This window comes from Salmo salar, chromosome 13 (genome assembly GCF_965601325.2).
Source record: "Salmo salar chromosome 13, fSalSal1, whole genome shotgun sequence".
Classification (NCBI taxonomy): domain Eukaryota; kingdom Metazoa; phylum Chordata; class Actinopteri; order Salmoniformes; family Salmonidae; genus Salmo; species Salmo salar.
The window spans coordinates 98,476,593-98,503,855 of record NC_138303.1 but is presented as its reverse complement, the minus strand read 5'-3'; the positions used below and the strand labels follow the sequence as shown (position 1 = coordinate 98,503,855).

At 42.2% G+C, this 27,263-nt stretch overlaps 1 protein-coding gene across 1 annotated transcript in view; it reads left to right on the top strand.

The window, feature by feature from the left end:
• Positions 1 to 301: 301 nt before the first annotated feature.
• LOC106568303 (kinesin-like protein KIF2A) overlaps positions 302 to 27,263 on the top strand; it is a 33,681-nt gene continuing 6,719 nt past the window's right edge. The window contains exons 1-10 of the mRNA XM_014138516.3: positions 302 to 489; positions 3,780 to 3,874; positions 13,601 to 13,729; positions 14,034 to 14,082; positions 21,704 to 21,835; positions 22,376 to 22,476; positions 22,560 to 22,655; positions 22,792 to 22,849; positions 23,031 to 23,193; positions 25,372 to 25,462. Of these exons, the coding sequence (XP_013993991.2) occupies positions 426 to 489; positions 3,780 to 3,874; positions 13,601 to 13,729; positions 14,034 to 14,082; positions 21,704 to 21,835; positions 22,376 to 22,476; positions 22,560 to 22,655; positions 22,792 to 22,849; positions 23,031 to 23,193; positions 25,372 to 25,462 (978 nt within the window). The 5' untranslated portion in view covers positions 302 to 425. The remainder of the gene's footprint in view (positions 490 to 3,779; positions 3,875 to 13,600; positions 13,730 to 14,033; positions 14,083 to 21,703; positions 21,836 to 22,375; positions 22,477 to 22,559; positions 22,656 to 22,791; positions 22,850 to 23,030; positions 23,194 to 25,371; positions 25,463 to 27,263) is intronic.

The window sequence follows — 27,263 nt, the reverse complement described above, 5'->3', positions numbered from 1 at the left end:
TTAAAATAACAATATTACATACTTATAGACTATTATACTCTCAATCACTGGTTATAAATTGTGAATTATACGCATTTATAGAATTAGCCAAGTCCACATAAGCCTCTTATCTTGCAATATAGTAAGCGTGCGGCTTTTTCACTCAAATGCACATCAACATAACATTGCATAAATATTATAATTGTAGCTAGAAGACAAAATCACAAATAGCAGCCAACTGGCTTCTTGGATGCTTCAGTTCTTTAGCGTTTTCTCGGTTCTGGCGGAGGGTAGGTTGTCTTGGCGCGTGCGCACTTCTGTCTCTCCCTCTATCCTCCTGACCTCCTCCCGGTTTCTCTTCTCTGTGGCGCAACTTGGTCCCCCTCCAATTGAACAACTACACACCCATATTACAGCCATACACACACATACTACACACATGAGGGATGGCCGTCGCTGTCTTCGGAAAGATTCTAATCGGCATTTACGTGGAAATCAAACGGAGTGATGGTAAGACAGAGATCTCCCCTAGTCGACCGCTAGCTAGCTAGCTGGGTGAAGATGCATTTTTCATTGAGGCGCTGTCGCGTTAGCTACATCATCTTTGTTGCTTCCAGGCAGCGCCTAGGCAGGATGCTGAGTTGGATAACTAGCGTTAGCAATGGCATGGAGATCTGTGCTCGGCGCTACTGCCATGTCCCTGTCTGACATAGCATCACAGTCTGACATAGCGTCCCTGTCTGACACAGCGTCCCTGTCTGACATAGCGGCTGTCAATCAAATAGGTTATTACCTGAATGACGTAGCCTTTAGTGGATGAGGCTAGCCGGCTAGCTAGTAGCAGGGAGGATGCATCCACCTGTGCCGTTATAGGCCGTGCTGGCTGGCTGGCAATGATACTCCATTCATCCGCTATAGCATTTAGCTAACAGGCAAAGTGGGAATAGTCACAGTAGACTGTTCAGCTCTAGCATGCATGCGCTTGTCATTACAGTAGCTTACACTCTCATTGAACAAATATCGGGTGATCATCTTGATTTCATTGCTTTGTGATTAGATTAGATTACAATGGCCTATCATATCCACTTCATTGCCTGGGTGTGAGATTATGGGGTGATATGGTGTATGGTGAATACATCTAAGAGCATCTCCAGAATGATGATGATGATGATGATGATGATGATTTGTGACTGTTGTCTTTGCTCGGATCTGTGCTAGTAGTAGACAAATGTAATCAAACATCAGGACCACGCCCATTGCGCAGAGTAGCCAAGTATTGTAGCTGGCAGTAGCCACTGACTATAGCCTACTACCTACTACTTTATAAAGTAGGGCTTGCTAGTCTAAAGTGAATAGTATTTGGTTGTTATTTATTTAATTCCCGCCTGTTCTTGCTCTGGGGAAGGACTAGCAAAATACATGTTCTGTTAGTGTTTCAGCAGCAATGAATATGTCTTGATTGTTTTATTATCTGCAACTGTATGACTATTTTTTTATCAAGCAACTGTATGTGACTGTATTTTTGTATGTTTGTTGTAATTTGGACTCATCGCAAAGAGAAGAGCTTTAGCTGTTTAAAATGAGACATGGAAACAAACCATTTTACGTGTACAGTAACATAACGAAAGGCAAACAATCTAATGTTGACATGCATAAAAGCTTTTGACAACCAATCAGATCCAGGGCTATTGACACATCTGTCACTGAAGGCCTCTTGCCCATCCTGGCAGATTCTGGCTGGCTTGCCCATCATCCTCTTTGTTCAGTGTGACCTAATGTATTTTGGTCATGGCTGCATTTCAATAGTCAAGAGTGTGTAACTGTATGAGTCTACAACTGTTTTCTCTCATCTATGGCAGCCAGGAACGAATTCATCATGATGTGGTCACATGGCTGAATGAAGATTTTATGGTTCTGTAGTAGAGGTCGACCGATTATGATTTTTCACCGCCGATACCGATTATTGGGGGACCAAAAAACCTGCCGATGCCGATTAATCTGCCGATTTTTAACAAATGTATTTATTTGTAATAATGACAACAATACTGAATGAACACTTATTTTAACTTAATATAATACATAAATACTATCAATTTAGCCTCAAATAAATAATGAAACATGTTCAATTTGGTTTAAATAATGCAAAAACAAAGTGTTGGAGAAGAAAGTAAAAGTGCAAGATGTGCCATGTAAAAAAGCTAACGTTTAAGTTCCTTGCTCAGAACATGAGAACATATGAAAGCTGGTGGTTCCTTTTAACATGAGTCTTCAATATTCCCAGTTAAGAAGTTTTAGGTTGTAGTTATTATAGGACTATTTCTCTCTATACGATTTGTATTTCATATACCTTTGACTATTGGATGTTCTTATAGGCACTTTAGTATTGCCAGTGTAACAGTATAGCTTCCGTCCCTCTCCTCGCTCCTACCTGGGCTCGAACCAGGAACACATCGACAACAGCCACCCTCGAAGCAGCGTTACCCATGTAGAGCAAGAGGAACAACTACTCCAAGTCTCAGAGCGAGTGACGTTTGAAACGCTATTAGTGCGCACCCGCTAACTAGCTAGCCATTTCACATCGGTTACACCAGCCTCATCTTGGGAGTTGATAAACAGAAGTCATAAACAGCGCAATGCTTGAAGAATTGCGAAGAGCTGCTGGCAAAATGCACGAAGGTGCTGTTTGAATGAATGCTTACGAGCCTGCTGCTGCCTACCATCGCTCAGTCAGGCTGCTCTATCAAATATCAAATCATAGACTTAATTATAACATAATAACACACAGAAATACGAGCCTTTGGTCATTAATATGGTCGAATCCGGAAACTATCATTTCGAAAACGAAACGTTTATTATTTCGGTGAAATACAGAACCATTACGTATTTTATCTAACGGGTGGCATCCCTAAGTCTAATTATTGCTGTTACATTGCACAACCTTCAATGTTATGTCATAATTATGTACAATTCTGGCAAATTAATTACGGCCTTTGTTAGGAATAAATGGACTTCACACAGTCCGCAATAAGCCAGGCGGCCCAAACTGCTGTATATACCCTGACTGCTTGCACAGTACGCTAGAGAAGTGACACAAATTCATGTTAGCAGGCAATATTAACTAAATATGCAGGTTTAAAAATATATACTTGTGTATTAATTTTAAAGAAAGGCATTGATGTTTATGGTTAGGTACATTGGTGCAACGACAGTGCTTTTTTCGCAAATGCGCTTGTTAAATCATCACCCGTTTGTCGAAGTAGGCTGTGATTCGATGAGAAATTAACAGGTACCGCATCGATTATATGCAACGCAGGACACGTTAGATAAACTAGTAATATCATCAACCATGTGTAGTTAACTAGTGATTATGTTAAGATTGATCGTTTTTTATAAGATAAGTTTAATGCTAGCTAGCAACTTACCTTGGCTTCTTGCTGCCCTCGCGTAACAGGTAGTCAGCCTGCCATGCAGGCTCCTCGTGGAGTGCAATGTAAGGCAGGTGGTTAGAGCGTTGGACTAGTAACCGGAAGGTTGCAAAAACGAATCCCCCCTGGACAAGGCAGTTTACCCCCGTTCCTAGGCCGTCATTGAAAATAAGAATGTGTTCTTAATCTGACTTGCCTAGTTAAATAAAGGTGTAAAAAAAAAAATAAAAAAAATTATTATCGGTGGCCAAAAATACCGATTACCGATTGTTATGAAAACTTTACATTCCGATTAATCGGTCGACCTCTATTCTGTAGCCTGTAGTAGTCTACAATACAGCTGTTATCTATATGTTAATAACATGTATCTTGCAGGTCGAATCCACCAGGCCATGGTGACGTCACTGAATGAAGACAACGAGAGTGTCACGGTGGAGTGGATAGAGAATGGAGACACGAAAGGGAAAGAGGTACTGTGTGTGTTATGCATTCATGTCTGACCCCCTATCAGCTTGTATCAGAAAGAGGATTTACTGCAGATCAGCTTTACTGTAGATGCCCTTAAAGTGGAACTGACAGCGTTTTAACTACTTTGTAGATATGAAACAAACAGACAATCGTAGTACACTACATATACAAAAGTATGCGGACACCTCTTCAAATGAGTAGATTCGGCCACACCCATTGTTGACAGGTGTATAAAATCGAGCACACAGCCATGCAATCTCTATAGACAAACATTGGCAGTAGAATGGCCTTACTGAAGAGCTCAGTGACTTTCAACATGGCACCGTCCTAGGATGCCACCTTTCCAACGAGTCAGTTTGTCAAATTTCTGCCCTGCTAGAGCTGCCCAGGTCAACTGTAAATGCTGTTATTGTGAAGTGGAAAAGTCTAGGAGCAACAACGGCTCAGCCACGAAGTGGTAGACCACACAAGCTCACAGAACGGGACCGCCAAGTGAAAATTATCTGTCCTCGGTTGCAACACTCACTACAGAGTTCCAAACTGCCTCTGGAAGCAACTTCAGCACAATAACTGTTCGTCGGGAGCTTCATTAAGTGGGTTTCCATGGTTGAGCAACCGCATAGAACCCTAGATCACCATGCGCAATGCAAGTGTCAGTTGGAGGGGTGTAAAGCTCGCCACCATTGGACTGTGGAGCAGTGGAAACGTTTCACCGTCTGGCAGTCCAACGGACTAATCTGGTTTTGGCGGATGCCAGGAGAACGCTACCTGCCCGATTGCATAGTGCCAACTGTAAAGTTTGGTGGATGAGGAAAAATGGTCTGGTGCAGTTTTTCATGGTTTGGGCGCCTTAGTTCCAGTGAAGGGAAATATTAACGCTACAGCATACAATGACATTCAAGAGTATCTATTTATGTAGCAAGCTAAAAACGCGGAGCCTAACGTTAACTAGGTAGCTAGCTGCTAGGAGGATGTCATGTCAAGTCATTGAAGGAGTGGGTGAGTGACTGACGTTTCCCCTCATATCGTTTTTCGGTGGCTACACAGCTAGAGATGCAGGGGTCATTTGGTTAGCTAGCAAGAACTTGGAACGACTTATTCACTTACCTCTTCAGCGTCTCATCCCGTCAGCGGGATCAAAATCCAGCGAAAAATCATATCGCCAATTAGCATTAAAAAAAATCATAATTAAAAAAAAATAATATATATATATATATATATATATATATATATATTTTTTATAGATACACCTCTCCTGAATCGACCCACGTCGTCCGATTTCAAAAAGGTTTTACAGGAAAAGCAAATCATTAGATTATGTTAGATGAGTCCATCGTAAAAAGCAGCAACAGAGCCATTTTCCGACCAACCACTTGCATCACATATAACCAAAAAACAGCTAAATGCAGCACTAACCTTTTACAAACTTCATCAGATGACACACCTAGGACATCATGTTATACAATGCATGCATTCTTTTGTTCAATAAAGGTCATATTTATATATAAAAACAGCATTTTACATCGGCGTCTGACGTTGACTAAATAATTTCCCCTCAAATGCGTCCCGGTAAACAATGCTACAATTCCCTAAATTACTATCCGATAACGATTTTTTAAATTTATATTGTCAATCTAACATTTATAGATGAATATCTCTTGAGAACACCTATCATACCAGATTTGAAATTAACTTTACTGGGTAATCACACTTTGCGATAAAAGGAGATGCGATACTCAGAAAATGAGCTAATATACAGAGCTCGGCGCCATCTTGGAACAATCGCATGTCACATCTCATCTTGTATAATATTGTCAATAATCGCCTACCTTTAGTTGTCTTCATCAGAAAGCATCCCAGGTCCACAACAGATGTATTTTCGGTCGAAAAAGTCCATACTTCACGTTCCATTAGCCTGCTGTTGGTAGCGCGTCCTAGGGCTCTCTCCAAGCGCAGGGCTGAAGTTCCAGATAAAATGAGATTCTCCCGCCTGTAGGTTCGTTCAAACATGTCAAACGTTGTAAAACATTAATCTTCAGGGCCTGTAACACCAAGAGAGCCAATAAGATTCGAGGGGGATGATTTCATTGCCTTTAAAACCGTTTCCAAAGGTGGGGGTAGACATGGCCGCCGGCGTCATAATGGTGATGGCCCATCCCCTGTGACCAATTTCCAATGACTCTCATTCACTGAGTTTCGACTGTATAAGGCTCAAACCACTGTGAAAAGACTGGCGACATCTAGTGGAAGCAATAGGAAGTGCTCACTGAACCATGGTTAACGGTGTGATTTATAGGGAAAGATGAGAAGTCGAGTCCACAATTCTGAATTCCACTTCCTGTTTCAATCGGTCTCGGGGTTTTGACTGCCATTTGAGTTCTGTTATACTCACAGACACCATTCAAACAGTTTTAGAAACTTTAGGGTGTTTTCTATCCATATATAATAAGTATATGCATGCCCTAGCTTCTGAGTTTGATTAGTAGGCCGTTGAAAATGGGAACGATTCTTTTTCAAAATGCGCTGTGGCGCCCCCTATCCTAGGGTATCCTCAAGAGGAAACATTCACAAGTTAACTTTGGCTATCTACTCCGATTTCAGAGCATTCTCGCCTGAGTGTGCCAGAGTGTAGAGTAACTGATGAATTTACGAACGCGCACAAAATACCGGGTGAATGTTAATTTTTTATTGTTTTATTTAACCTTTATTTAGCTAGTCAAGTCAGTATGACCGGCAAGTCGTTCATACCGGGCAAGTCAATAAGACCGGTGTCACTAAATATAGGCACAAAAACGAATAGTTAGTCACAAACGCTCTAGATAACATGTAAACAGCCTAGCTAAACAGCTCTGCTAGGACAAGTAAAATGTTCAGTGAGGTGTTCTCTCATTTGTGCCTGGAAGTAGCTAGCTAGTAAGCTAACCAACTGTAGCCAGTTTGCTTGGGTGCTTGGTTGCAGGGAAGCTGCAGAAGGATGAATAGGCTACAATTCCCCATCGTTTATCAGTGCAATTTTGACGGCTAAAAAGGTTTGAAAGGGTTTATCTATGTTCCTTCGTTAGATTTTAGCTCATCTTGCTCTTGCTAGCATTAGTTGTTGATCTTGTTGATGTGCATAACTGAGGCGAGAGAGCCTACATTTTCATGGTTTGATCAATAGGACTGTAACGTTCCCAAATGTAAGAGGACTCCCGTGGTATTGACATAATTATTTGCAGGCCTGTGTGGCAAATGGCTTGTTTGCATATCATAAAGGCCTACTGTAGCTCTGGTTGGCTATGGTGCACCCATCTGCGTAGACTGCAGTCCTGTACGAGACATATGTTTTATTTACTGCAGTGACCAAACGTACGGCCGCTTTCCCACTCTATACTCCTAGAGAATTTTCACAAATTCCTTAGTTTACGGAATGCCAAAACATTTTAAGAATGACCATAATATGACCATGCCATATTCTTCCTAGGGGTGTATATGAACAGATTTGAATAAGATTTCATGTTGCTAAAATGCTGTCAGTTCCACTTTAAGTAGTGTGCTTTAGTGTGTGTGTGTCTTGCGATAGACATATAGATCATAACACTTTAGATCGGTGAACTGTTGGAATCATAGAAATAAAATGATTTATATTAAGAAGCAAAGTGGAAAGCAGAGTTGTCTTGTTTGGAACAATCTGTTGACTGCATTTGACAGAACAGCATGTAAACTTACACTGAGTATACAAACATTAAGAATACCTACTCTTTCAATGACATAGACTGGCCAGATGAATCCAGGTGAAAGCTATGATCTGTTAGTGCTGTCCCTTGTTAAATCCACTTCAATCGGTGTAGATGAAGGGGAGAAGATGGGTTAAATACATTTTTTTTAAGCCCTGAGACATGGATTGTGTATGTGTGCCATTCAGAGGGGCAAGACAAAAAAAATGTAAGTGTCTTTGAACAGGATATGGTAGTAGGTGCCAGGCGCACCAGTTAGTGTCAAGAACTGCAAAGCTACTGGGTTTTTCACGCTCAACAGTTTCCCGTGTGTATTAAGAATGGACCACCATCCAAAGGACATCCAGCCAACTTGGCAAAACTGTGGGAAGCATTGGAGTCAACATTGGCCAGCGTCCCTGTGGAACGCTTTCGACACCTTGTAGGGCCCATGCCCCGACTAATTGAGGCTGTTCTGAGGGCAACTCAATAGTAGGAAGGTGTTCCTAATGTTTGGTATACTTACTGTGATTCCTACAGCAAGGAGGAACTGCGCTGCTTGATTGACAGGGGCGGGGCTTTTGTGTGGGAAGCAGCCTCAAGAGGACAGAGAGAGAGAGACGACAAACAGAGTAAACTATAAAAACGGACGTTACACGCTGCTGAGTGGCTCTCTTGCGATATGGACATGGCATATGTCAATATTTAGATTTCAATGTGAATTACATTAATTGTGCAGCCCTTGTACGTGTGAGTGAGCTCCTTCAGACATGCCTTTTTAAAAACATGGTAGCCTATTTCTCTTCTTAAATGTCACTGGTTAATTAACCTCACTGCACATGAAGCGAAAAAGTGTGACTTTCATGTCTTCCTGAGTTACGAGATTACTTTATTAGTCCATACAAGACAAACATTTGTCTTCAGCTTTTTTTCACCCAACACCACCAATACAGTGGGCTTTGGAATTATTGGATACCTTGATAAAGATTAGCAAAAAAGACTGTATAATATAAATTTTACAAATACTGAACTTTTTACAACGGGTGGTTTGGAATTCCCATCGTTAGAGCCTATCCTGCCCATGACATACTAGGCAACACACATGGCCAGTACGTTCATAAAAAGTGCCTTTGTTTATGTTGTTACCTAGCAACGCACTACTACCACTACTTCTACTACTAGCCTTACCATTATTGGATACCTTGATAAAGATTCGCAAAAAATACAGTATAAAATAGTTCTGAGCTAGGCCTATATTGTATGCAAAAAAAACAAAACATAGGGGTCAAAATGACTGGATCCCCTGTTTTCAATACTCCAGCACCCTCCCCTTGCGAGGATGACGACAATGAGCCTTTTTCTAAAATGTTTTATGAGATTGGAGAACACATTGGGAGAGATCTTAGACCATTCCTCTATACATAATCTTTCCAGATCCTTGATATCCTTTGTCTGCACTTATGAACTGCCCTCTTCAATTCAAACCACACGTTTTCAAGTCCAGAGACTGAGATGGCCATTTCAAAATGTTGATTGTGTGGTCAATTAACTATTTCTTTGTGGATTTTGATGTGTGCTTGGGGTCGGAAACGTTTCGGTAAATTTCCATAATTTTTCCTGAAATTTTCCATGGGAAGTTAATTTGGGGAATTTTGCTTAAATTCATCAAAAAAGTTAGCTTATAACAGTGAACCTTTTTTGTGGGATACACATAAGGCAATTCTAGGTCTTGTGGCATATTTTGGTTAAACTATCCCCCAATTCAATGGAATTGCAACCTTCTGCATGCACAGTGCATTCTTCCATCAATGTGCAGTGCACACTTCCAGCACATGTACAGCTGATTCTCAAGATCTTGCGCACTAATGAGATGCTATTGAGCCCACACTACTACACTGTCTGAGCCAAGGACAACATGCTTTCTGGTAAGTTTTGATTGCAATAGTGGGTGGGGTGAATATATGTTATATGACAAACATGATTTTTTGTTAACTAGTAAATAGTAGCCTACAGCAAAGTGTGTTTAAGTAATTTCTAACTTGTTAACAATTTCTGCTAGTTAGTTTTTGCTACCATATGGGTTTTAGCTCGCTTGAGCCTACTAACTGAGGAATGTTAATTCACCTGTTTCCATACATGTTTCATTTTAAAACATTTATCTTACAAAGGAGTTGTTTAATCGAACTGCTTAACTATTTATCTGTACATGGAATTGTACTAATTTTTCCCTAATCTTTACAGGAAAATGCCACGGGCACTATCTGATGTGTGGAGACATTTCACTGGAACTAATGTAGAAGGAAAAGCTGTGTACATTTGCAAGTACTGTGCCAAATCATATGTGAAGAATGCAACAAAGATGCAGAATCATCTGGCGAAGTGCATAAAGTTTCTTCAGCGCTGACAAAAAGCAACCTCTGACAAAAGTCCCTCTACTTCTATTCGAGGTGAAAATGATGAATCAGACACAGCTCATGGTCCTCCTGGAGTCAGAAGTTTTTTTGACTCAATGGAGGAACGTAGTCAGAGAAATGCTGATGAATGTCTTGCTCGAGCTGTGTATGCAACTGGTTCACCTCTGATGCTCACAGGCAATGTGTATTGGAAGAGATTTCTGAATGTTCTTTCGCCCAGCATACACCCCTCCAACCAGACATGCTTTATCTACTAATTTGCTGGATGCAGAGTTCAACAGAGTTCAACTGAAGGTCAAGCAAATCATAGAGAAAGCAGACTGTATTGCAATCATCTCTGATGGGTAGTCGAATGTTTGTGGGCAAGGAATAATTAACTACATCTCCACCCCTCAACCAGTATTCTACAAGAGCACAGACACAAGGGACAACAGACACACCGGTCTCTACATTGCAGATGAGCTGAAGGCAGTCATCAATTACCTTGGACCACAGAAGGTATTTGAACTGGTGACAGACAATGCTGCGAACATGAAGGCTGCTTGGTCTAAAGTGAAGGAGTCCTACCCTCACATCACACCCATTGACTGTGCTGCTCATGCATTGAATCTGCTCCTCAAGGACATCATGGCACTGAAACAATGGATACACTCCACAAGAGAGCCAAGGAAATGGTTAGGTATGAAAGGGTCATGAAGTTATAGCAGCAATCTACCTCATCAAGCAAAGTGAGAAGAATAAGAGCACCACATTGAAGCTGCCCAGCAACATCCTTTGGGGTGGTGTTGTCATCATGTTTGACAGTCTCCTGGAGGGGAAGGAGTCTCCAAGAAATGGCCATATCACAGTCTGCCGATATGGACAGCCCCATCAAGAGGATCCTCCTGGATGATGTATTTTGGGAGAGAGTGGTAAGCAGCCTGAAACTCCTGAAAACAATAGATTGAGGGAGAGAATGCCATCCTGTCTGATGTTCAGACTCTGCTTACAGATGTAAGAGAAGAAATTCATACTGCTCTGCCCACTTCACTGTTGCTCCAAGCAGAGGAAACTGCAGTTCTGAAATACATCAAAAAGCATGAAGACTTCTGCCTGAAGCCCATACACGCCGCAGCGTACATGTTGGACCCCAGGTATGGTGACGAGCATCCTGTCTGGTGCAGAGATCAACAAGGCCTATGGTGTCATCACTACTGTGTCTCGCCACCTTGTCCTGGATGAGGGCAAGGTTCTTAGCAGTCTGGCGAAGTACTCTTCCAAACAAGGACTTTGGGATGGAGATGCAATATGGCAGTCGTGCCAACATATCTCATCAGCCACCTGGTGGAAGGGACTTTGTGGATATGAGGCTCTTTCCCCTGTTGCCTCCATCATCTTCCAAATCCCACCAACATCAGCCGTGTCAGAGCATAACTGGTCCTTGTTTGGGAACACGCACACCAAAGCACGCAACAGGCTGACCAATACAAGGGTTTAAAAATTGGTGGCCATCCTGGCAAATTTGAGGCTTTTTGAGCCTGACAACGAGCCATCCTCAACAAGGTTGGAAAGTGACAGTGAAGATGAGGCCTCAGAGTCTGATGTTCAAGAGGTGGACATTGAGGAGGTCCAGGGAGAAGACATGGAAGCCTGAGAGGAAGACAACCAAAGCTTTAGTTGAAAACGTTTTTGGAAGATGCGATGGTTCATTGGGGATCATTCAATATTCCCTTTATTTTGTTGTTCAGTGAAATCATCTCATGTGAAGAGTCAACTCATTTCATTAAAGTTAAATTCGTAACTAAATATATATTTTTAATTTCTATTGGAAGGATTGAATCATTTGCAATTATGTCTACTTATGATAAGGTAAAATGTTTATATTTCTGTCACCATGTGATATGGTAAATATATCAATACAAATAACATCTACATTTAAATAGTATTAATATTAATTTGCATATATTTCCATTCATTCCCATATATTTCCGTTAATTCCCATATATTCCCATACATTCCTGTTAATTCCCATAGAAAGTTTCCACCTCTGAATATTCCCCAAATGTGCAACCCTAGCTTGGGGTTATTGTCTTGCTGGAAGATCCACACCAAGTTTCAGCCTCCTGGGAGAGGCAACCAGGTTTTTGGCTAAAATGTCCTGATACTTGGTAAAGTCCATGATGCCGTTGACCTTAATAAGGGCCCCAGGACCAGTGGAAGCAAACATCCCCATAACATCAAAGTTCCACCACTATATTTTACAATAAGGATGAGGTATTTTCTACATATGCATTATTCTTTAAAGGCCAAACCCACAACTGGTGTGCGTGGCCAAGGACCTCTATTTTCGTGTCATATGACCATAGCACCGGTTCCAATCCAAGTAACAATGCCGTTTAGCAAAGTCCAGGCAGTGCTATGGTCAGATGACATGAAAATATAGGTCTTTGGCCACGTACACTAATGGTGGGTTTGGCCTTAGAAAGAGCAATGCATATGCAGAACATAGCTCATCCCTACTGTTAAATATGGTTATGGTGGTGGATCTTTGATGTTACGGGGCTGTTTTGCTTACACTGGTCCTAGGGCCCTTGTTAATGTCAACAACATCATGAACTTTACCAGGTACCAGGACATTTTAGCCAAAAACCTGGTTGCTTCTGCCCGTGGTGTAGTTTGAGAAACAGACGCCTCACAAGTCCTCAACTAGCAGCTTCATTAAATAGTACCCGCAAAACACCAGTCTCAACGCCAAGGGTGAAGAGACGACTCCGGGATGCTGGCCTTCTAGGCAGAGTTGCAAAGAAAAAGCCATTTCTCAGACTGGCCAATCAAAATAAAAGATTAACATAAACAAAAGAACAGACACTGGACAGAGGAACTCTGCCTAGAAGGCCAACATCCCGGAGTCGCCTCTTCACTCTTGACGTTGAGACTGGTGTTTTGTGGGTACTATTTAATGAAGCTGCCATAAGTGCAGACAAAGGATATCAAGGATCTGGAAAGATTATGTATGGAGGAATTGTCTAAGATCACTCCCAATGTGTTCTCCAATCTCATAAAACATTTTAGAAAAAGGCTCATTGTCATTATCCTCACAAGGGGAGGGTGCTGGAGTATTGAAAACAGGGAATCCAATAATTTTGTCCCCCATCTTTATCAGATTTTTTGGGAATTACTTGTTAAACAAAATCTCTTTCTCTTGGCTCTGGTTCCTGGTCCACTTGCTCTTCTTGTTTCATTTCTTTCATAACCTCCTCCTCTTCTTGTTGCCACCATTCTTAAAATGTAAAAATAAATAAATATCAAAACTTGCTTTTAAATCATCCATGAGGAGTTACCGGTGGTAATAGTAGTAGTACGTTGCTAGGTAACGATGTAAACAATGGCACTTTATGAATGTACTGGCCATGTGAGGTGCCTAGTTTGTCATGGGCAGGATAGGCTCTAACAATGGGAATTCCAAACCATCCATTGTAAAAAGCTCAGTATTTGTTTTATTTATTTTATACAGTATTTTTTGCTCATCTTTATCAAGGGATCCAATATTTCCAGACCCCACTGTATATACATACAAACACACATTAGGTTGGAGAGTCTGGAACAGAGTTTTAACATGTTGTACTCTCTCCCCATGCAGATAGACCTGGAGAGCATCTTTGCTCTGAACCCAGATGTGGCTCCTGAAGAGGAGGTAGTACAGAGTCCTGAAACCCCTCCTCCTGCTTCCTCCATCTCCTCCGCTGCTAAACAAATCAAGCCACCCAAGGTCATTCAATTATAATGTCCTATACTGTGGCCAATAGCCATATGTCTGTACCGGTGGAGGCTGCTGAGGGGAGGACGGCTCATAATAATGGCTGGTACGGCGCAAATGGAATGGCATCAAACACATGGAAACCATGTGTTTTTATTTGATACCATTCCACTAATTCCGCTCCAGCTATTACCACAAGGCCGTTCTCCCCAATTAAGGTGCACCAACCTCCTGTGGCTGTACAGTATAGTTTTAAGTGTAGCATGTGTAACATCTGCTTCTTTAAGTTCATATTGTATTCATTTGTCTCTTGTAGAACCGACGAACAATAGCGCCCCCCAAGACTGAAACCCCAGCAAACAGAGGTAAGAAAGCTTCAACAGAACATTGATCTCCAAGATTCCTCGTGTTCCACAGTCTGTACACAATGTAACACTGGATTCAACCAGGCTACTGACCCACTGTACAATGAAAGTAATGATAGTAGATCTCTATTTGAAAAGTTTATTTCCAAAATGCTATAATCACCAATTTTTCATATTTGTGTTTTTTCAACAGAAATTATTGGTAATGAGTACCTTCGTGTGTGTAAAATATTGCTGTTCTCAGATTTTTCATTCATAGATTTTAAATGTGAATTATATTTGTTTATATATTTTTAGCAAAATGCTATATACAGTGGGGGGGAAAAGTATTTGATCCCCTGCTGATTTTGTACGTTTGCCCACTTACAAAGAAATGATAAGTCTATAATTTTAATGGTAGGTTTATATGAACAGTGAGAGACAGAATAACAACAACAAAAAATCCAGAAAAACGCATGTCAAAAATGGTATAAAATGATTTCCATTTTAATGAGGGAAGTAAGTATTTGACCCCTCTGCAAAACATGACTTGGTGGCAAAACCCTTGTTGGCAATCAGAGGTTAGACGTTTCTTGTAGTTGGCCACCAGGTTTGCACACATCTCAGGACAGATTTTGTCCCACTCCTCTTTGCAGATCTTCTCCAAGTCATTAAGGTTTCGAGGCTGACGTTTGGCAACTCGAACCTTCAGCTTCCTCCACAGATTTTCTATGGGATTAAGGTCTGGAGACTGGCTAGGCCACTCCAGGACCTTAATGTGCTTCTTCTTGAGCTACTCCTTTGTTGCCTTGGCCGTGTGTTTTGGGTCATTGTCATGCTGGGATACCCATCCACAACCCATTTTCAATGCCCTGGCTGAGGGAAGGAGGTTCTCACCCAAGATTTGACAGTACATGGCCCCGTCAAATGATGTGGTGAAGTTGTCCTGTCCCCTTAGCAGAAAAACACTCCCAAAGCATAATGTTTCCACCTCCATGTTTGATGGTGGAGATGGTGTTCTTGGGGTCATAGGCAGCATTCCTCCTCCTCCAAACACGGCGAGTTGAGTTGATGCCAAAGAGCTCCATTTTGGTCTCATCTGACCACAACACTTTCACCAGTTGTCCTCTGAATCATTCAGATGTTCATCGGCTAACTTCAGACGGGCATGTATATGTATTCTTGAGCAGGGGGACCTTGCGGGCGCTGCAGGATTTCAGTCCTTCACGGCGTAGTGTGTTACCAATTGTTTTCCAGCTGGGACCATTTCTGTGACAATGGTCCCAGCTGCCTTGAGATCATTGACAAGATCCTCCCGTGTAGTTCTGGGCTGATTCCTCACCATTCTCATGATCATTGCAACCCCACAAGGTGAGATCTTGCATGGAGCCCCAGGCCGAGGGATATTGACAGTTCTTTTGTGTTTCTTCCATTTGCGAATAATCGCACCAAATGTTGTCACCTTCTCACCAAGCTGCTTGGCGATGGTCTTGTAGCCCATTCCAGCCTTGTGTAGGTCTACAATCTTGTCCCTGACATCCTTGGAGAGCTCTTTGGTCTTGGCCATGGTGGAGAGTTTGGAATCTGATTGATTGATTGCTTCTGTGGACATGTGTCTTTTTTACAGGTAACAAGCTGCGGTTAGGAGCACTCCCTTTAAGAGTGTGCTCCTAATCTCAGCTCGTTACCTGTATAAAAGACACCGGGAGCCAGAACTCTTTCTGATTGAGAGGGGGTCAAATACTTGTTTCCCTCATTAAAATGAAAATCAATTTATAACATTTTTGACATGCGTTTTTCTGGATATTTTTGTTGTTATTCTGTCTCTCACTGTTCAAATAAACCTACCATTAAAATTACAGAGTGATCCTTTCTTTATCAGTGGGCAAACATACAAAATCAGCAGGGGATCAAATACTTTTTCCCCCCACTGTATCCATTGTTTATCTATAATGGAATGATGGTATGCTGTATATTTGACTGTGATATGTGGTTGTCTCACCTAGCCATCTTAAGATGAATGCACTGGGTATGGATATACACTACCGATCAAAAGTTTTAGAACAAGGGATTTTCTTTATTTTTACTATAACTTTATTTTTACTATAACTATAACACATATGGAATCATGTAGTAACCAAAAAAGTGTTAAACAAATCGAAATATATTTGAGATTCTTCAAATAGCCACCCTTTTTCTTGATGACAGCTTTGCACACTCTTGGCATTCTCTCAACCAGCTTCAACTGGAATGCTTTTCCAACAGTCTTGAAGGAGGTCACACATATTCTGAGCACTTGTTGGCTGCTTTTCCTTTTCCTGTCCGACTCATCCCAAAACATCTCAATTTGGTTGAGGTCGGGGGATTGTGGAAGTCAGGTCCTCTGATGCAGCACTCCATCACTCTCCTTCTTAGTAAAATAGCTATTACACAGCCTGGAGGTGTGTTGGGTCATTGTCTTGTTGAAAAACAAATGATAGTCCCACTAAGCCCAAACCAGATGGGATGGCGTATTGCTGCTGAATGCGGTGGTAGCCATGCTGGTTAAGTATGCCTTGAATTCTAAATAAATCACCAACAGTGTCACCAGCAAGCACCATAACACCTCCTCTATGCTTTCCGGTGGGAAATATACATACGGAGATCATCTGTTCACCCACACCGCGTCTCACAAAGACACGGCGGTTGGAACCAAAAATCTCCAATTTGGACTCCAGACCAAAGGACCAATTTCCACCGGTCTAATGTCCATTGTTCGTGTTTCTTGGCCCAAGCCAGTCTCTTCTTATTATTGGTTTCCTTTAGTAGTGGTTTCTTTGCAGCAAGTTGACCATGAAGGCCTGATTCACACAGTCTCCTCTGAACAGTTGATGTTGAGATGTGTCTGTTACTTGAACTCTGTGAAGCATTTATTTGGGCTGCAATTTCTAAGGCTGGTAACTCTAATAAACTTATCCTCTGCAGCAGAGGTAACTCTGGGTCTTCCTTTCCTGCGCTTGATGTGTGTTATTTCTTACATTGTTACCCCAGGAAACCTTAAGTTTTATTACATACAGTCGGGAGGAACTATTGGATATAAGAGCAACGTCAACTCACCAACATTACGACCAGGAATACGACTTTTCGAAGCGGATCCTCTGTTTGGTCCACCACCCAGGACAATGGATCGGATCCCAGCTGGCGAACCTAAACAACGGAGCCGCAGAAGGGGCAGGCGGAGCGGTCTTCTGGTCAGGCTCCGTAGACTGGCACATCGCGCACCGCTCCCAAGCATACTACTCGACAATGTCCAGTCTCTTGACAACAAGGTAGACGAAATCCCAGAAAGGGTTGCCTTCCAGAGAGACATCAGAGATTGTAAAGTTCTTTGTTTCATGGAAACATGGCTCACTCAGGATACGTCATCAGAGTCGGTACAGCCACCTGGCTTCTTCACGCATCTCGCCGACAGAAATAAACATCTCTCTGGTAAGAAGAAGGGCGGTGGTGTATGCCTTATGATTAACGAGACGTGGTGTGATCATAACAACATACAGGAACTCAAGTCCTTTTGTTCACCTGACCTAGAATTCCTTACAATCAAATGCCGACCGCATTATCTACCAACAGAATTCTCTTCGATCATAATCACAGTCGTGTATATCACCCCCCAAGCAGACACATCAACGGCCCTGAAAGAACTTAATTTGACTCTATGTAAACTGGAAACCACATATCCTGAGGCTGCATTTATTGTAGCTGGGGATTTTAACAAGGCTAATCTGAAAACAAGGCTCCCTAAATTTTATCAGCATATCGAATGCGTGACCCGGGCTGGCAAAACCCTGGATCATTGTTATTTTAACTTCCGCGACGCATACAAAGCCCTTCCCCGCCCTCCTTTCAGAAAACCAGCCCCGTCGCGGACCACGATGTCTTGCTCCCAGACAAACTAAACAACTTCTTTGCTTGCTTTGAGGACAATACAGTGCCACTGACACGGCCCGCTACCAAAACCTGCGGGTTCTCCTTCACTGCAGCTAACGTGAGTAAAACATTTAAACGTGTTAACCCTCACAAGGCTGCCGGCCCAGACGGCATCCCCAGCCACGTCCTCAGAGCATGCGCAGACCAGCTGGCTGGTGTGTTTACGGACATATTCAATCAATCCTTATCCCAGTCTGCTGTTCCCACATGCTTCAAGAGGGCCACCATTGTTCCTGTTCCCAAGAAAGCTAAGGTAACTGAGCTAAATGACTATCGCCCCGTAGCACTCACTTCCGTCATCATGAAGTGCTTTGAGAGACTAGTCAAGGACCATATCACCTCCATCCTACCTGACACCCTAGACCCACTCCAATTTGCTTACCGCCCCAATAGGTCCACAGACGACGCAATCGCAATCACACTGCACACTGCCCTAACCCATCTGGACAAGAGGAATACCTATGTGAGAATGCTGTTCATCGACTACAGCTCAGCATTTAACACCATAGTACCCTCCAAACTCGCCATTAAGCTCGAAACCCTGGGTCTCGACCCCGCCCTGTGCAACTGGGTCCTGGACTTCCTGACGGGCCGCCCCCAGGTGGTGAGGGTAGGAAACAACATCTCCACCCTGCTGATCCTCAACACTGGGGCCCCACAAGGGTGCGTTCTCAGCCCTCTCCTGTACTCCCTGTTCACCCATGACTGCATGGCCATGCACGCCTCCAACTCAATCATCAAGTTTGCAGACGACACTACAGTGGTAGGCTTGATTACCAACAACGACGAGACGGCCTACAGGGAGGAGGTGAGAGCCCTCGAGTGTGGTGTCAGGAAAATAATTCACACTCAATGTCAACAAAACAAAGGAGATGATCGTGGACTTCAGGAAACAGCAGAGGGAGCAGCCCCCTATCCACATCGACGGGACAGTAGTGGAGAAAGTGGAAAGTTTTAAGTTCCTCGGCGTACACATCACAGACAAACTGAAATGGTCCACCCACACAGACAGCGTGGTGAAGAAGGCGCAGCAGCGCCTCTTCAACCTCAGGAGGCTGAAGAAATTCAGCTTGTCACCAAAGACACTCACAAACTTTTACAGATGCACAATCAAGAGCATCCTGTCGGGCTGTATCACCGCCTGGTACAACAACTGCTCCGCCCACAACCGTAAAGCTCTCCAGAGGGTAGTGAGGTCTGCACAACGCATCACCGGGGGTAAACTACCTGCCCTCCAGGACACCTACACCACCCGATGTCACAGGAAGGCCAAAAAGATCATCAAGGACAACAACCACCCAAGCCACTGCCTGTTCACCCCGCTATCATCCAGAAGGCGAGGTCAATACAGGTGCATCAAAGCGGGGACCGAGAGACTGAAAAACAGCTTCTATCTCAAGGCCATCAGACTGTTAAACAGCCATCACTAACTTTGAGTGGCTGCTGCCAACATACTGACTCATCTCTGTGAATACATGGGGAAAATAGCCCTCAGGCACTGTGATATCTGGAGAGAGAGACCATGATATCTGTAGAGAGCGAGACAGAGAGCGAGAAAGACCATGATATCTTTAGCAAGTCTAAATATACAAATACCGTAAATTCCGGACTATAAGCCGCAACTTTTTTCCCACGCTTTGAACCCCGCGGCTTAAACAATGACGCGGCAAATATATGGATTTTTCCCGCTTTCATTTTTTTTTTTTTTTTTAAACACATTCTGTGACGTGCTCAGTTTTTTGGCGGCATGAAGCTTTCATTAGACCAATGAAATTGCCGAACGGGTTAAGGTCAAACAACTTTTTTGTTTACTGTTTAGATTAAATCGAGCGCTCTCAAACTTCCCATCATTCTGATTACGGTAGTCATTTTGTCACCCTCATCATGGCAAAGACACGGAGAAATGCATATGATGCAGCTTTCAAGTTGAAGGCGATTGATCTGGCTGTTGGAAAAGGAAATAGAGCTGCTGCACGGGAGCTTGGTCTTAATGACTCGATGATAAGACGTTGGAAACAGCAGCGTGAGGAATTGACTCAGTGCAAAAAGACAACTAAAGCGAACTGCTATTTTTTTTTTTTTGTTACAAGCCGTGTTTCGTTAAAGCCTATTTATTTTTGTTACAAGCCGTGTTTCGTTAAAGCCTATTTATTTTTGTTACAAGCCGTGTTTCGTTAAAGCCTGTGTAAAGTTAATTTGTTTCAATGTACCGGTAGGCACCTGCGGCTTATAGACATGTGTGGCTTATTTATGTTCAAAATATATATTTTTTTTTAATTCAGTGGGTGCGGCTTATATTCAGGTGCGCTTAATAGTCCGGAAATTACGGTACACAGATGGAAAAGAGAGAGAGAGGGTCTGGGGAGAGATAGCTAACTTAGTAATGGAAAGAAGAGAGAGTCTGGGGAGAGATAGCTAGCTTAGTAATGGAAAGGAGAGAGAGAGAGAGGGGGAGAGAGAGAGAGAGAGTGGGGAGAGATAGCTAGCTTAGTAATGGAAAGAAGAGAGAGTCTGGGGAGAGATAGCTAGCTTAGTAATGGAAAGGAGAGAGCGAGAGGGTCTGGGGAGAGATAGCTAGCTTAGTAATGGAAAGGAGAGAAAGAAAGCGAGGGTCTGGGGAGCGATAGATAGCTTAGTAATGGAAAACAGAGAGAGAAAGCGAGGGTCTGGGGAGAGATAGATAGCTTACTAATGGAAAACAGAGAGAGAAAGCGAGGGTCTGGGGAGAGATACATAGCTTAGTAATAGAAAGGAGAGAGAGGGTCTGGGGAGAGATAGCTACCTCAGTAATGGAAAAGAGAGCGAGAGGGTCTGGGGAGAGATAGCTAGCTCAGTAATGGAAAAGAGAGAGAGAGAGGGTCTGGGGATAGATAGCTAGCTCAATAATGGAAAGAGAGAGAGAGAGGGTCTGAGGAGAGATAGCTAGCTCAGTAATGGAAAAGAGAGAGAGAGAGGGTCTGAGGAGAGATAGCTAGCTCAGTAATGGAAAAGAGAGAGAGAGAAAGGGTCTGGGGAGAGATAGCTAGCTCAGTAATGGAAAAGAGAGAGAGAGGGTCTGGGGAGAGATAGCTAGCTCAATAATGGAGAAGAGAGAGAGAGGGTCTGAGGAGAGATAGCTAGCTCAGTAATGGAAAAGAGAGAGAGCGAGGGTCTGGGGATAGATAGCTAGCTCAATAATGGAAAAGAGAGAGAGAGGGTCTGAGGAGAGATAGCTAGCTCAGTAATGGAAAAGAGAGAGAGAGGGTCTGAGGAGAGATAGCTAGCTCAGTAATGGAAAAAAGAGAGAGAGAAAGGGTCTGGGGAGAGATAGCTAGCTTAGTAATGGAAAAGAGAGAGAGAGAGGGTCTGGGGAGAGATAGCTAGCTCAATAATGGAGAAGAGAGAGAGAGGGTCTGGGGAGAGATAGCTAGCTCAGTAATGGAAAAGAGAGAGAGAGGGTCTGGGGAGAGGGTCTGGGGAGAGATAGCTAGCTCAGTAATGGAAAGGAGATAATAATCTGTTGATGACACTGCAGATATGTGACAGTCATTACTCATATTCTGAATTTAAAAGACATACAATTAAACGAGATGAAAGCGTTGTGTCCAAAGATAATATGGGATGTACTCAATGAGCATTTACTAAACAATGTACTAACAATGACTAAACTGTATTGTGAATGATGTTGTGTCTCCAGCTGCAGCAGTGGGGACTACGCGAGCCAGACCCAGTCAAATACAGCACCAGCAAAGCCAACCAGAACCACCCCCACCTGCAGCACTCACAGCCCTACAGACACAGCAGATGACACTACAACAACAGCAGAACGGTAATACACACACACACACACACACATACACACACTCCAGCTGGGTATTGCTAAATAGTCCTGGTTATTGCTAAATACATTGCCTTGCTAACGACCAGTCGTTTTCATTTCCTATTAGTGTAATCCCTGGTTTCAGAGCTCTCTGCTGTGTGTTGAGATGTGTTGTTCCCCCTGGTGGGTTACGATGGGACACATGACCAGTGATATAATGTTCCCAGGCAGAAAGACACAGATAGGCCTATTAGCCCAGCTGTACTGCTGAAAGAACAGAGAGGCAGCCAGAGAATAGCTCTTTCACTGAGCTATTGTAATTTCTCTCTATATATCCACTATCCTGGAGGGGTGGGCTTCAGTTTTATTGCAATGTTATTGAATGTGTTGCTTAGCGCTCATGCTTTTATCTTTTGCTTGTCTTGTGCATTTGCCTCTAAAGAGCGTTGAAGTGTATTGAAAAAGGACAGACGGTACAAACGAAATGGATCACTATTATACATTTGACCTAGATTATTTTGGATTATTGTCTTCCCTGAACTGTTTCAGCGCGGCGGAAATCCAACTGTGTGAAAGAGGTGGAGAAACTACAGGAGAAGAGAGAGAGGAGGCGACTACAACAACAGGAGCTGAGAGAGAAGAAAGCACAGGCAGGGTCACACACAAACACACACCGTCACACACACCAACACACCACACACACACCCTTTAACCGTGTGCCATTCTCTCCCAGGAGGTAGATGTGACTGTACCAAACTATGAGATCATGTGTATGATCAGAGACTTCAGAGCCAGTCTTGACTACAGGCCTCTAACCACTGCTGATCTGGTATGTATATATCTAAATCTGATCTGTCTCCTGGTCTAGTTAGATGTAGATCTACTTTCATAGATAGTGGTGACACGTCTTCATTCGCCGCTAACTGAATCACATCTTGTACATATGATATTGTTTCACCTTTCAGATCGATGAGGAGCACAGGATATGTGTGTGTGTACGAGCACGGCCCCTCAATAAAAAAGGTAAGTATCAGAATTTCCTAAATCGAACACAGGCACACCAACTGTTTCATGGTCAGATGGTCTTTTACATGCAGAGATTTAACAGCATCGTAAGCATCACACTCCTCACTCTTTCAATTGAAAACATTCTTTCTATTTCAAAAGTGGGTTATTCAGAACTCCTTTTCACCTCACCCCTCAGAGTTGACTATGAAGGACCTGGATGTGATCACCATCCCCAGTAAGGACGTGGTGATGGTCCATGAGCCCAAGCAGAAGGTGGACCTGACCAGGTACCTGGAGAACCAGACCTTCCGCTTCGACTACGCCTTTGACGACAGCACCGACAACGACATGGTCTACAGGTACGTTTCAAGAACAAAAAGAATGGTGTGAACTGGGCCGAATTCTTACTGAGGAAGTGTGTATGAGTCAAATCTTCCATTGAGATAAACGCATCATTTATTCCAAAGTACACCACCGGTCAAAAGTTTTACACCACCTCATTCAAGGGTTTTTCTTTGTTTTTACTATTTTCTACATTGTGAGAGCCAGTTTCATCATAGCGCTTGATGGTTTTTGCAACTGCACTTGAAGAAGGTAATGATGGACCGTTTTGAGCTGTTCTTGCCAATAGTCTGGACTTGGTCTTTTACCAAATAGAGCTATCTTCTGTATACCACCCCTACCTTGTCACAACACAACTGATTGGCTCAAACGCATTAATAACCTGTTGGGGCTACAGGTTAGCAATGAACCCCGAGCCGGGATTGCTAACAAGGCTGGAAATTCAAAACATCAAAAATCTAATAATTTCAATTTCTCAAACAATCAACTATTTTACACAATTTAAATGATAAACATCTCCTTAATCTAACCACATTGTTCGATTTTCAAAGAGGCTTTACGGCAAAAGCATAAAGTTAGATTATGTTAGGACAGTACATAGCCACAAAAGTACAAACATCCATTTTCAATTCAAGGTCAGGCGTCACCAAAAGCAGAAACCAGCTTGAATTATGCACTAACTTTTGTCAATCTCCATCAGATGACACTCCTAGGACATTATGTTATACAATACATGCATTTTTTGTTCCATCAAGTTCATATTTATATCCAAAAACAGCATTTTACAGTAGCGTGAAATTCTGATTTTTTTCTTCTCTGAAATGCTTCCGGTGAACATAACAAAATTACTATTCGAAAACATTGGTAAATTATAATATTGTCATTCAAAGAATAATATATTATCATCTCGTAATTGCTACCGAATGGCCAGATCTCAAAATAACTTTACTGGGAAATCACATTTTGCAATAAACGGGGTGCTATGCTAAGAACAACAGGCTATGCTATACAGTTAGCATCATCTAAAATCGATAATAACATTGTAAATATCCCCTTACCTTTGATTATCTCCATCAGAAGGGAGGCATCCCAGGTCCGGAACAAATGTGGTTTCTTTTGACAAAGTTCATAATTTATGTCCAAATAACACCAAGTACTTAGCGTTCATTATGCTCCCACAAAACGTGGTGGGGGGCTGGTAAAATCACGCCGAAAAGCTAAAAAAACCTAGTAAATAATCTATTTATGTTCGTTCAAACATGTCAAATGTTGTTTAGCATTAATCTTTTGGTCCATTTTTAACGTTAAACATCAGTAATATTTTCACACAACCTATCCTATGTCTAGATAAAAAATGATGACAAACTCACGTTTCTCAGATTTATGCGCAGGCGCAAAAAAATGAAGTGATGACATGTCAACTTCCTTGGATTCTAATTTGCTCTCTGTTTATCATAGACGCTTCAAACAACTTTATAAAGATCGTTGACATCTAGTGGAAGCCGTAGGTGTTGCGAAATGAATCCTTTCTCACTATGGTATCTATAAAACAATGACACTAAATAGTACAGTCACAAAATTCACATTTTTTTTTGATCTATTTTTCACAGGTTTTTGCCTGCAATATGAGTTTTGTTATACTTACAGACACCATTCAAACTGTTTTAGAAAATTCAGAGTGTTTTCTATCCGAATGTGTTAATAATATGCATATCCTAGCTTCTGAGTTGGTGTAGGAGGCAGTTAAAAATGGGCACATCTTTTTTTCAAAATGTCTCAATACTGCCCCCGAGCCCCAACAGGTTTTAAGAAGGAAAGAAATTCCACAAATTCACTTTTAAGAAGGCAATTGAAATGCCTTCCAGGTGACTACCTCATGAAGCTGGTTGAGAGAATGCCAAGTGTGCAAATCTGTCATCAAGGCAAAGGGTGGTTATTTGAAGAATCTCACATATAAAATATATTTTGATTTGTTTAACACTTTTTTGGTTACTTCATGATTCCATGTGTTATTTCATAGTTTTGATGTCTTCACTATTATTCTACAATGTAGAAAATAGTACAAATAAAGAAAAACCCTTGAATGAGTAGGTGTTATAAAACTTTTAAATGGTAGTGTATAATATTGTAATTTTAAATGATCTTTACTGTGATTTGGTTGACATATCTAAAGCATTTCTTCCCTCGTTCCCAAGGTTCACCGCCCGGCCACTGGTTGAGACCATCTTTGAGAGGGGCATGGCCACCTGCTTCGCCTATGGACAGACAGGAAGTGGGAAAACACATGTGAGTTGAACACTTTCGGTGTGTGTTGGCTTTTTAATGCTAAGGCCATACAAAGTTTATTTACTGTTTAACGGATTTTTTTGAAAAGTGAGGCGAGCTAATAAAAGATAATAACAAATTAAAGTGAAATACTATTTGAACCACTTACAAAAATACTAAACAACCTTAGTACAACAAAATATTTGACACTTTTGGTATAATAGTTTTGGAATGACAGTCACAGGGACTAAAGTTTGGGTCCTGGTCATGTTACCCCTTTTATTAAATAGATGTATTTATTTATTTTATTTAACCTTTATTTAACTAGGCAAGTCAGTTAAGATCAAATTCTTATTTACAATGACGGCCTACCAAAAGGCTGGGATTAAAAATAAACACTACATAAAGAGAGACCTAAGACAACAACATAGCATGGCAGCAACACATGACAATACAGCATGGCAGCAACACATGACAACACAGCATGGTAGCAACACATGACAACACAGCATGGTAGCAACACATGACAACACAGCATGGCAGCAACACATGACAACACAGCATGGCAGCAACACATGACAACACAGCATGGCAGCAACACAACATGACAACACAGCATGGTAGCAACACAACATGACAACACAGCATGGCAGCAACACATGACAACACAGCATGGCAGCAACACATGACAACACAGCATGGTAGCAACACAACATGACAACACAGCATGGTAGCAACACATGACAACAACATGGCAGCAACACAACATGACAACAACATGGCAGCAACACAACATGACAACAACATGGCAGCAACACAACATGACAACAACATGGCAGCAACACATGACAACACAGCATGGTAGCAACACAACATGACAACAACATGGCAGCAACACAACATGACAACAACATGGCAGCAACACAACATGACAACAGCATGGTAGCAACACAACATGGCAGCAGCACAACATGACAACAACATGGTAGCAACACAACATGGCAGCAGCACAACATGGTAGCAGCTCAAAACATGGTACAAACATTATTTGCCACAGACAAAAGGGCAAGAAGGTAGAGACAACAATACATCACGCAAATCAGCCACAACTGTCAGTAAGAGTGTCCATGACTGAGTCTTTGAATGAAGAGATTGAGATAAAACTGTCCAGTTTGAGTGTTTGTTGCAGCTCGTTCCAGAGGCTGCAGGGAACTGAAAAGAGGAGCGACCCAGGGATGTGTGTGCTTTGGGGACCTTTAACAGAATGTGACTGGCAGAACGGGTGTTGTATATGGAGGATGAGGGCTGCAGTTGATATTTCAGATAGGGGGGAGGCCTAAGAGGGTTTTATAAATAAGCATCAACCAGTGGGTCTTGCGACGGGTATACAGAGATGACCAGTTTACAGAGGAGTATAGAGTGCAGTGATGTGTCCTATAAGGAGCATTGGTGATAAATCTGATGGCCGAGTGGTAAAGAACTGCTGTCAGGAGTTGGATATGTCCCGGCTGAGTTTTAGACATTTTCTCGAGACATAGTTTTTTATAACGGATGTGCTAGCTGAAATATATAACAGTCTACTAAAGCTATCTTACTGTAATAAGCTGCTTCAGCTTCTTTTCATCTTGAAGTCTTTATTCAACCCTTCTTCATTTTAGTTTTTATGTGAAGCTGGGCTTACCTGCAGTCAGATGACCAAACCGCACTCTAGTGGAATATTATTTATATTTTTCATAATTTCATAATTAATAAACATTATTGCATTTTATTAAGCCTAAAATGTGTTTAAGACTACCAAGAAACACACTGTGTGACCCTGATT